The sequence below is a fragment of the Gadus morhua genome, chromosome 2 (assembly GCF_902167405.1).
Source record: "Gadus morhua chromosome 2, gadMor3.0, whole genome shotgun sequence".
Taxonomy (NCBI): domain Eukaryota; kingdom Metazoa; phylum Chordata; class Actinopteri; order Gadiformes; family Gadidae; genus Gadus; species Gadus morhua.
Genome location: NC_044049.1, coordinates 13,366,859 through 13,377,623, shown reverse-complemented (window position 1 = coordinate 13,377,623; position 10,765 = coordinate 13,366,859). Strand labels below are relative to the sequence as shown.

The 10,765-nt window shown below is 44.5% G+C and overlaps 1 protein-coding gene across 2 annotated transcripts; it reads right to left on the bottom strand.

Annotated features, from left to right (window-relative positions):
• Positions 1 to 977: 977 nt before the first annotated feature.
• c2h17orf75 (chromosome 2 C17orf75 homolog) lies at positions 978 to 10,230 on the bottom strand. 2 transcript variants are annotated; one of them, XM_030345279.1, is made up of 10 exons: positions 9,885 to 10,230; positions 9,521 to 9,595; positions 8,797 to 8,922; positions 7,957 to 8,085; positions 7,736 to 7,796; positions 7,492 to 7,611; positions 7,047 to 7,108; positions 5,879 to 6,015; positions 5,415 to 5,518; positions 978 to 2,480 (listed from the first exon to the last, which is right to left on the bottom strand). In XM_030345279.1, exons 1-10 carry the CDS (start codon positions 10,025 to 10,027, stop codon positions 2,265 to 2,267), a joined length of 1,173 nt encoding a protein of 390 aa, XP_030201139.1. In that variant the 5' UTR covers positions 10,028 to 10,230; the 3' UTR covers positions 978 to 2,264. The 2 variants fall into 2 exon arrangements, with proteins under 2 accessions (XP_030201139.1, XP_030201149.1); XM_030345289.1 differs by lacking the exon at positions 9,521 to 9,595.
• Between the last annotated feature and the right edge of the window lie 535 nt (positions 10,231 to 10,765).

Below are 10,765 nucleotides of genomic sequence, written 5' to 3'. Positions count from 1 at the left end.
TGCACAGCAATTTTCAGATCCCTCCAAAGATGTTCAATGGGATTTAAGTCTGGGCTCTGGCTGGGCCACTCTAGGACATTCAGAGTTGTCCCGAAGCCACTCCTTCAATATCTTGGTTGTATGCTTAGGGTCGTCGCATGAAAGATGAACCGTCGCCCCAGTCTGAGGTCAAGAGTGCTTTGGAGCAGAGACAACTCAAGGCTTATCAGTGGAAACAATGTATTTGAGCTCCATTTTGACCTTGATCGCAAAGGCTATGAATACTTGCAAGTGATTGTTCTCTTTATATTTTTAATAAATGTTCAAAAATCTCAAACAAAGTTCCCCCAACACTGATTTATCGAAACTGAACAGGCAGCAGTGCTTGTCTTTGAATTGGATTATGTTGACAAAACGTGATTTTTTGAGCGCTTTCTTAAGAAAAGGAAAGACAAAAAACGTTATACCTTAAATACCCATATGATCATACTCGTATCATTCTAATAACTCCTGTACCGGGATGAGCTGCATTCCGTGAGAGAGGTATGGAGAGATGACGCCCATCGCTTGATATTTGAGCTCATCATGCCCAACCGGAATGATGAGCCCAACTATAGTCATCTACAGTATGTGCTGGTCGGATTCAACACCCAACCATGGGCCCCCAACGGACCAATCTGTGCCTTGTTGCAGCAGTCATTTGCTTTCTTGTTGTCACTTTATCTCCCCCTGTAGGCGGCAGAGACAGATGTTTTAAGGGTGGAATGGCTTGGTACATAGTAAGAATAGATACATTTCAAAGAGTTGTCATTCTAGGACAAACCCAGACTCATTACATAAATGATGGTTCTACTACTTTTATGCACCAGTGCACGGCTACTTTTTATGTTTACATCATTCTCACCTGATTCACAGACCATTGGGTGGGGGGTGTTTGTGTGTGGCCATGACAATCTCAATCTTCCTATCGTATGTCACAAAAATATCTGTTGCTGTAATGGCTGTAATAAGTTCTTTATTTATTCAACCACAATGCATAAGACCAACAATTACCACTTGCACATCATATAGAGAAGGGGAATATCACATACTTTGTGTGTCCATATGTGAAATATGATTCGCACAAGCACATACTAACACACATATTATACTTAGCTCACATGTCACAGATCTGAAATAGACTACACACCATTACGACTGGTTAAAAGGGCAAAATTGCTGCCACCAAGTCTTGAACAAGGCTTGGTAGGAAATCTTGTACTGTCCCTCTACAGCGTTGGATACTTGAAACAGATGACCCTAGACATCATGGGCCTTAATCCTGCTAGTGGCCAACTTGGTTCCAAACAGCAGCTGCGTTCGGGGACCTGAATGCAGTTCCCAATAATAAGAACCAAGATGGCTATTGGGGGATCGTGGCAATGGTCATCTTGTCATCTTGTGGTTTAAACATAATTACAATTATAACACAGTTAACAGATCCTCACCCATGTTATTAAATATATCCTAGCACAGACGCTATGCAAAATGTTTCTCATGTCACAACAGAGAGCTACTGGAATGGTGAAACTTAGAATACTTTCTAGACACTTCACTTACACAATATTGCCATTAGAATTAGGAAAAAATGTTTACACATATAGTCCACATATCTGTAGTGATGTAATTGTGCATTCCCAATTAAACAAAAAAAATAACTAAAATGCATAACAAATGAGCAAAAACATAATTGTGCATTCCCAATTAAATAACAAAAAAACTAAAATGCATAACATTTTACAATTTATTTTCTTGTGTTTAGATTTAATTAATCATTGCGATAACTTAAAGCTTGGTCAGTTTAGCAACCTAATAGTTAAAGAATAACAGCTTTTTGGTTTGTAGTGTAAGTAATGAATAAAAACTGAAAAAAATTAACAAAATTCTGTCAACATCAAAACATTAGCATTGAGGAGGGAGGGGAATTGGGATTGTGCAAGATCCAGGAAGGAACTCTAATATTTACCATACATACATACATAACATATGTACAATTTTGGTCATAATATGAAGTATATAATGACAGAGTGCTCATTTCACCAGAACAATATAGTTTTTCATCCATATAATACTCAAATCCTTACAAAAAATTAACATACATGTTAGCTTATTAGTGTAAAATGTAAAAGATGATGGCTTTGCCAACAGAGTGGACTCTATCTTCATATTCAAAATGTATCATCGTACACTGCCCATTTTGTCTGCAGCTGTCACCAGCAGCTGTCTCCACCAGCACTGGGAGGAAACTAGGTGTGGGCCTGGGACGGTTCCATGAGGAACTCCTCCAGGACAGCGATGATCCTGCAGGCTTCAGGCAGGTCGCTGTGTTCCGCCTTGGCGTTCTGCAGCAGCACGTCACCGTTGCCGCAGCCCTGGAGGAACTGGCAGCAACGGAAAAGGGCATAATGGCTCATCTCTGCTTGCCGGATGAAGCGCTTCAGGCTGTTCATGTCTTGAATGGCCTGCAGAGGTGTAAAGGGGGGGGGGGGGGGGGAGTACAGCTTTACACAGGGACCTTGTGCTCAGTCTGAACAGTTTAATGTAGATCCACGTCGAAGGATTCAGCGTCTATGTGGCCTCCCCTACAAGTATGTAAGAGCTCCAACACTCCTATGAGATCCGAAGGAGCCTTCTACTCTGGAACTTTCTACTCTGCACGATGGAACAGCACCACCAATCCAGAGCTGGCATATGCAAAATGGCACAAAAAATCCTTTCAGACACATCCTGGACATGTTCCCCCGGTCACACCATCGACTGTCCCATCCCTGTTCCAACCAGTGCAAGGGAGGGATGCAAGAGGTGGAACTTTCGGAAGGCAAACTGGGAAGGCTTCACGACACTAGTGAAAAAGGCAGCTGTTGGCCTACCACACCCATGCCACAACAACCTATATTATGCCTACGACTCGTTCTGCAAGATGCGGCTAGCCGCCGCTAAGAAGAACATCCCACACCCATGTAGAAGCAAAAGCCAGCGTATACAGGGACAAAGCAGCAGACTATCTACTCTGCAGGCTCAATGAGAAACGTGGGCAACGATGGACAGAGACTGTGGAATCAATCGACTTCACAAACTCCAGCCGCCGGGCGTGGAAGACCATGAACAAGCTGAACGGAAGGTGAACAACCCCAGCACAATGCCCAATCACCGCTCCATCAAGTCACTCCCGATAAGTAATGGCCGCTTCCCTAATGCAGACAAGGACATTGCCAGAACAACATCAGAAAGAGTCCATGAGTTGTCCGGGGCCCCAGGATGCAATTCCAACCATCCACTGTTTCACAACACCAGAAATCGGACAGGCCATCCAACACCTGAAGACCAGTAAGGCACCAGGTGTAGACAGCTTCTAACTGGAGTACATTAAACACCAAGGCAAGAAGGCAACTGATTGGCTGCACTCCTTCCTCTCTACATGTCTGCAACATTCAAAGCCGCCAAAGAACTGGCGCCGTGCCAAGGTGACCGCCCTGCTGAATTCAAACAAACCAAGCGACGACCCCAAGAGACACCGGCACATCTCATTGCTCCTCAAACGTCTTATCCTGGCACATTTTAAAGCAGTTATCGAACCCAAACTGCCCAAAGAACAAGCTGGCTTTCGAAGCGGTAGGTCAATAACAGACCAGGTGACCCTCCTGTTACAAGACATAGAGGACAGGAGAGAAGGCTGGCACCGTTTTCCTGGACCTCACAGCTGCATATCTAATGCCGCGTTTCCACTGCAGGGTGTGGTACGGTTCGGTTCGCAAAAGGTGCGGTACGGATTGCGTTTCCACCCCCAAAAGAGTGCGTGACCCGGAGTGAGCCGTACTCGTTTTGCCCTCGTCTTCAGTACTCCTCTGTTGGGGTACCGAGACGCCTGAAAGGGTGCCGGAAAATTCGAGCTACACACCCCCTCCGTTGATTGGTCGACAGAATCTTCACTTCCGGGCGACTTGGGGATCAAAACAAACAAACAGTAGCCTCGAGGTATTATTCTTTACAATGAACAATGAACGCCTAAGCAAGCAACAACGCTTGCTTGGGCAAACAATGAGGTGGAGACGTTCCTCTGCATTCTATGATGTCACGATGTTTACGTAGCTGCCGCGGCGATCGACATCCGGCCTACCATAAAGGGTACTGTCGGCGGTGGAAACGCGACCTCGGAACTGAGCTGGGCTATACCGCCCCCCTCCCTACCGGACTGAGGCGAACCGAACCTTGCCGCACCCTGCAGTGGAAACGCGGCATAAATGTCTGGCGGCGTGGACTACATATGAAGCTTGAAACCATCCCAGACAAGCACATTGTGAGCTTCCTAATGGAGATGCTGAGTAACCGCAGCTTTCAGCTACACACCTGCAATGGCCTAAGCAGGAGGGTGAGAAGGCTCAAGAACGGTGTCCCACAAGGCTCAATGCTGGCATCTATGCGGTTCAACATCTACATCCGCGACCTACCAGCAAAATGAACATCATGGTTGACAAAACCCCGCTACAGTACCAGCCCTTCCTCACAATACTTGGCATAAAGCTTGACAGAACAGTCATTCAGACAAAACCTGGATACCTGGATACGGCCGAGGCATAGACAACCTCCCGTGTGTTGAATACTGTGCTCCGGTCTGGTGCTGTAGCCGTCACGTCAACAAGCTGGAAACTGCCCTTAACACCGCCCTACAGACTGTCTCCGGATGCCTACGAGCCACTCCAACCAACCAACTGCCCTTCTCTGAGGAATCGCTCCTGCAGAGGTCAGGCGAGAAGGAGCAATGCTGGCCCTCGCTCGAAAGCGCAGGCGAGTGAATCCAAGCTCCCACACAAAATCGCAACAGAGATTTTGGCACATGCGCCTCAAGTCCCGGCACCCCTTTCCTTCACACGCCCAAGAACTGCTCCGCACAACACCAGCCGACACCTCCAAGGCTGCCCGGGTCAAGGCGAAATGGAGGGACCATTGGAAGTCAGCGGAACCATCTCCCCTCACAGACGTTTCTGGCCAGCACCTGCCCCGAAAGCAGTATACCGCCTGAGGCCAGATGTGGGACGCTTCGGGGAAGCAATGCTGAAGTGGGGTATCGCGGACAGCACCAAATACCAGTCCGGAGACCAACAACAAACTGTGGAACATATTAAAAAAGGTTCACCGCGCCCGAACGGCGAATGTGGTCGAATTTTCCTTGATCATAGGACACTGGACTGGCTAGCCTCAACAGAGCTGAAGGTCTAAGGACATCAACCAGAAGGATTCAAACCAACCCTCCCCGTATTTTCTGATACCTTGCAGAAGATTTGGCACGATAATGTTAGAAGTTATTATTAAAAAATGTATTTGAGTGAAACATTTATGAAGTAACTTTTTTAACTTTATGATTCACAAAAATGAACTCAAAATGAAAGTGATCCCACCTTGAGTTTGAAGTTCTCAAGTATCTGTCTGAGAAGGAAGGGATTACAACTCTCCGCAGCGTTAAGGAATGCCTGGATCCAGTCATCACAGAAGCGGTTACTAACTGGAGAAGAGAGCAACAATCTGAGATATAAATCCTGGACAATAAAAATAGTTACAATTATTTATAGTGCACACAAACAGTAAAATATATATCGTTGTGATTTGAATAGATGTATGCAAAATGTGTGGTAGGTGCTAGGTGTGAAACAGTTCACAGTATGATTCTGTCATGGTACAGTTTTGATACATTGATCAAAAAATACCAAAATAGTTCAAACAATACTTCCAGCATTAATGATTATCACTACACAAAATCTGCTTTGAATGCTTTTCAACAAAGGAACAAAAGGCTATTTCCCTCTGAGTCAGAGCAATGGATGAGGATGCTTGTGGAGGTGATCTGACGGCTGCTGCTGCCTACCCGTGTTGGATAGTGTGGGGGGGGTGGTGGAGCAGTCGATGACCAGGTCGGCCGGGGGCTCCTCAGACATGGCCTTACACAGGGACGTTGTGGCCTCTTGCTGGGAGAGCCCCTGCAAGCTGGCCGCCTTAATGAACCTGAGGGGGAAGGCAGAGAGGAACCAAGGTTGGACTGCCACTAACCATTATCTTCATAGTTGATTATATACAACCATTCTTTTTTTTCCACATTAACCCCCCCCCCCCCAAAATAAATAGCATTAATAAAAATTGCATAAATTGTTCAACAGTTAGATATGTTTTCGCCTCATGCTGTTACCCTGCCAGAGCCCTGTCTCTGACCCCCCCTTTTAGTTGATTATGTGTATTCACATTCATCCTGTTATCAACCCCTCCCTGCCAAACATAGGTCTCTATCTATCCACTGCTCACGAGGAGTTGATCGAACAATTTATGTGCACTTCATCCTGTTCTCATCCTCGTCCCTGCCAGACCTCTGTCTCCAACCTCAAATGTCCCTTCTTCTGTCTTACGGCCCAACAACAGATCCACCACAGACCAACAGGTTGGGGGCCCATCATGGGAGAATAATTTGAGAGCACGCAGGTTTACAACGCAGAAAGAGAAAAGGGAAGGACTCTTGTGATTATTTTGGGTACGTGTTAGGAGTCTGTTGAACGAAGAATTGACTCTGGTATTTTTCGAAGGTCTGAAAACTTTATGTCTTAAATGTGCTTGCTTTATACGACTGGCCGCCAAAAAAACAATTAATAATAAGTGTTATAATATAAGCAGCAAATGTTTGATATTGTTCCTTCATAATTGACTAGGAACACTTATTTGTTCATTAAATATTTAAGATGACATCACTACTGGACCCCTTATGCCTCCCATTAACATTCTGGTTGTAGTTATTACTCTAGTATAGTAGTACTATTTTACTGCTTGGTTTATCATTATAATGTTGTTATCCTTTGTTTTTTGATATTTTGCAATGGTGATTTAGTTTCTTTGACTATTACTGTAACTAACAAAATGAATTAACTTTTCTAACTTCACCTGATATAGCTTACCCTGTATGGTTATTGAATATATTATAATACTCAGAAACTCACATAAATATAACTGAATGTTTAATAATTTAAAGTGTTAAGTGTCAACTAACTCACCTGGCGATGTCCTTCTTCGTCCTTTCATCTGATTTGACCTCAACATGGGTGTGACTCAAAGCCTGAATACAGCAGGAACATTTGAATGCAACGAATATTATGCAATGATAAGTAGGAGTGGGCGAAGGTATGGTACAATATAAAATGTATTCCCGTGATAATCTCAGAAATCCCTCTTACTGTGATACATTCTGAAAGTTGTATCTTTTCGACGTTACGGGGCCCAACTCTGAGGTATCCCCTAAAAACCGTCAATGAGAATCGATTGTTTTAATCCCATCCAAAGCAACTGCCAACATTCTGACCTTCTCTACACGAGTCAGAGTGATGCGGCTATCCAAGATTGACAGTTACATTCTGGGAACCCAATTGGAATAGCGAGAAAAAAAAGACGTGTGGTTGTGGGTCGTGATGGAATATTGTAGAGGGAGGCCTGGGGACTCACAGCGTGAAGCAGGAAGCTGATACTGCTCTGGACCAGCTGGACCACACGATGGATGTGCAGCACCGACTCTTCGTACCACTTACTGAGATACGGACGGATCTCTGTCTCCAGGTTAGTGAGCTGTTCCCAGCAGAGAAATAAGGAGAAATAACAATCATCAACCATAAATCGTCACTTGGGCGGTTCAGATTATTTACAGTGCGCCGTGCAGCCTTTTTTTTACCAATCTGATGCGTTTCCATACCTCAGGGGTTTGTAGGCAGCTTTGTAGGCCTTGGACATACTTATCCAGCTCTTGTCTAAATGTGTGTAAAGTCAAGAAAAGGAAGCGTACGTGTGTTTGACAAGTCAATACTTAATACATGCAGGGCAAGACAAGACGTCTCACAGTAGTTACAAGCAAGTGAACGCTAATATTACACGGGATCATGCACGAGCAGACACACAACAATGGGGCAAGGATATAGATTGAGCCCCTTCTCCGAGCCCCCCATGAAGCAGATGACATAGCCATTGCCTTCGGCGTCAGGCTGATCTGGGGAGTGCTCCTGCTCCAGGAGACAGCAATAGCAGCCCACGTTCTGCTCTGGGACGCTGGCCATAAAAACAGAGAAAGAAGGAGATATTACACACACATCTAGTGTTACGCAGGGGCCGGTGTGAGGCAAGTGAGGCAATAAAACATGATTGAATAGCAGAGTCCACAGTCTGTAGATTGTGCCCAAGGTATTTATTTTCAGCACTCAAAACAATTTCATAATTTCGATCGCATTCAGATGTAATCTTTGTGGGGACTAAGATCTGAATGTGATTGAAACTTGGAATTTTTCCTCCTTCAGACTCTATCGGACCAAATAGCTAACTATATTCGACTAGATAGTAAGCCCAGTTCTTACACTTTTAAGTAAAAGAGATGATATGAGAGGACTGTGGAATGAAATAATTAAGGCTGGGATTGTTGGCCTTTGTCCTGTGTTATGTGACGCCAATCAAACCATGCTCATCTTTTTTTATTGCGCAACCTATTCTATTTCGCCTTTGTGCGCACTTCCTTTCATTGGATGATATTGAATTCAGTGAACGATCTTTTCGTCTTCTGTTACATGTGGATCCCGGGCAGACGACTAAGGCCCAATCCCATTTCTACCCCTAACCCCTTCCCCTTCCCCCTTCCCCTTACCACTTCAAAACAAGGGGGAGGGGTAAGGGTAAGGGGTAAGGGGTATAAATGGGATTGGCCCTTAAGAGCGTTTTCAGCCAATGGGGATCCTCTAATAAACAAACCAAGAAACCAATCAAGGTCACCTGATATCCACAGTGGCTATGTTGCCCATGCCCTCCAGCAGGGCCCCCTTGCTCAGCCTCCTGGAGATGTAGCAGCGGAGCTCAGGCTCCGCCTCCGGCGGCAGGCTGCTGTCCACCAGGCTCAAGCTGTGTGTTTGGGGCGGGACACAAGACGGTATTATGTTACTATGGTTACGGCAAGCCAGCGCTTGGTGACGAACCGGGAGCAGTATGAGGAATTTTTCGCAGCCAGTCAAGTCAAACGACGAGGCGGACGAGAATGGAAGACCAATTCACAAGCACACCAAGGTCACGATACCATAACACGGAACGATTACACACGGAACGATAACACATGTGATGACTGAGACCCGCACAGCCCTTGTGTCCCCAATGTGTTCCTATTAATGACATCATCATTAAGATGTGTGTGTGATTGGATGTTCATTTTTGCTGCAAGGCACAGACACAAAGGCATCGTTTTCACAAGTCACACATTATGGAGTCTAATGGAGAAGTCACACAGACTGGACGAGCTCTTGGAAATATTTTGAGACGTGGTAGCATAGTAGTGTAGAAAAAACAACAAGCACAGCCATGACGTCAAATTAGGAGGCAAAACAATCAGCTTGACAAACAGAATGGATGATTCCAATCTTGATTGGTTTCCTGTGGTAGCAGCATGTATAGACCACGGAACGACCATGGACAGCGAGGAAAACCGGTCGGCGGTTTCCTTGGTTACCTAAAGTCGTCCTGACTGGTGGTGGAGTCTGCTCTTCTCTTGTTCCATGCAACACTTTCCTCAGATGTCTCAGATCTAAGACAATTCAGTTATTTCACAGTCGATTGAATAACATTGGAGATTGCAATTTGTGGATTGTTCTGTGGGTCAAATATGTTGAAATGTAGGCCCAAAACATGTAAAACGTGTGTGCACATGTGCTCCTCACTAACAGCAAGCAGAAAAGCAAGGCAAACCCTGCCTTGGATAGTATTGTACAGCTAAACGACGTGATCAAAGACATCCACTATGTTGTTGGAATGCATTCAAGCACAAAATCTGCATTATGCTTATGTAAAAACAAATCTTGAATTTTAACGGTTACCTGGTGCCTTGATATAGATAGATGGCATAGTAACAGTTCAGCTGTGTCTTCTGGTTATAGCCTGCAATGTCATCGCTGTCAAAGTCATCTCGCTCCTCTACATCAATTGAATCTTGGAAGGAAGAGGTCTGAGACGTAAACATTGCTGGATTTGGCTAACAGGTACGCTGTTAAATTACGTCTTAACTGACAGGTGAAACGTGCTCAATTATGAATGAGCTGTCTACGTGAGTTTTGTCGATATAATTACGACACTTGTGCATCTCTTAGTAAATAGACTGTGATGTTTTGCAGAGGATACGGTCCGCGCATGCGTCGTAATGTCTCGATCACAGTGTCCGACTGTAATATTGACTGTAGTCATTGGTTCCACCACAAACATTTGCATGGATAATTGACATTCGTGAAGCGCAATGTTTTAGGAATCGAAATACAATTAAATAAACTCTTTTAATTCTTATCAACTCCAAGATGTGCAGAAAATTATAGATAATTATTGTCTGGTTCATATCTCACGCAATATTTCAGTTTCAGTCTTCAGTAAAGGCGCGTTCATGGTCCTGGTGATAACGAGACGTCTCGTCAGTGGTGACGCTCACGGTTACAACGTCAATCAATGGTAAAGTATGTAATATGATGGTTGATTCTTTTGTAAAACTTTCATGTTCCGCCATTGATGTTAATTATTTTAGTCTATGCTATTTCTGATGACATGTTTCGCAGTTATGAATGGTTTCTTCTCCACATAATGAACAACACCATGTAAGGTTTTATTATTTTGTAGAAAAGTTGAAGACTACAAACATGGCCACTTTGCAATTTTCGCTAAAGCCAAGACAATAGGTTAACCTTGGTAAATTAAAACATGTAGGTGGGGCTTA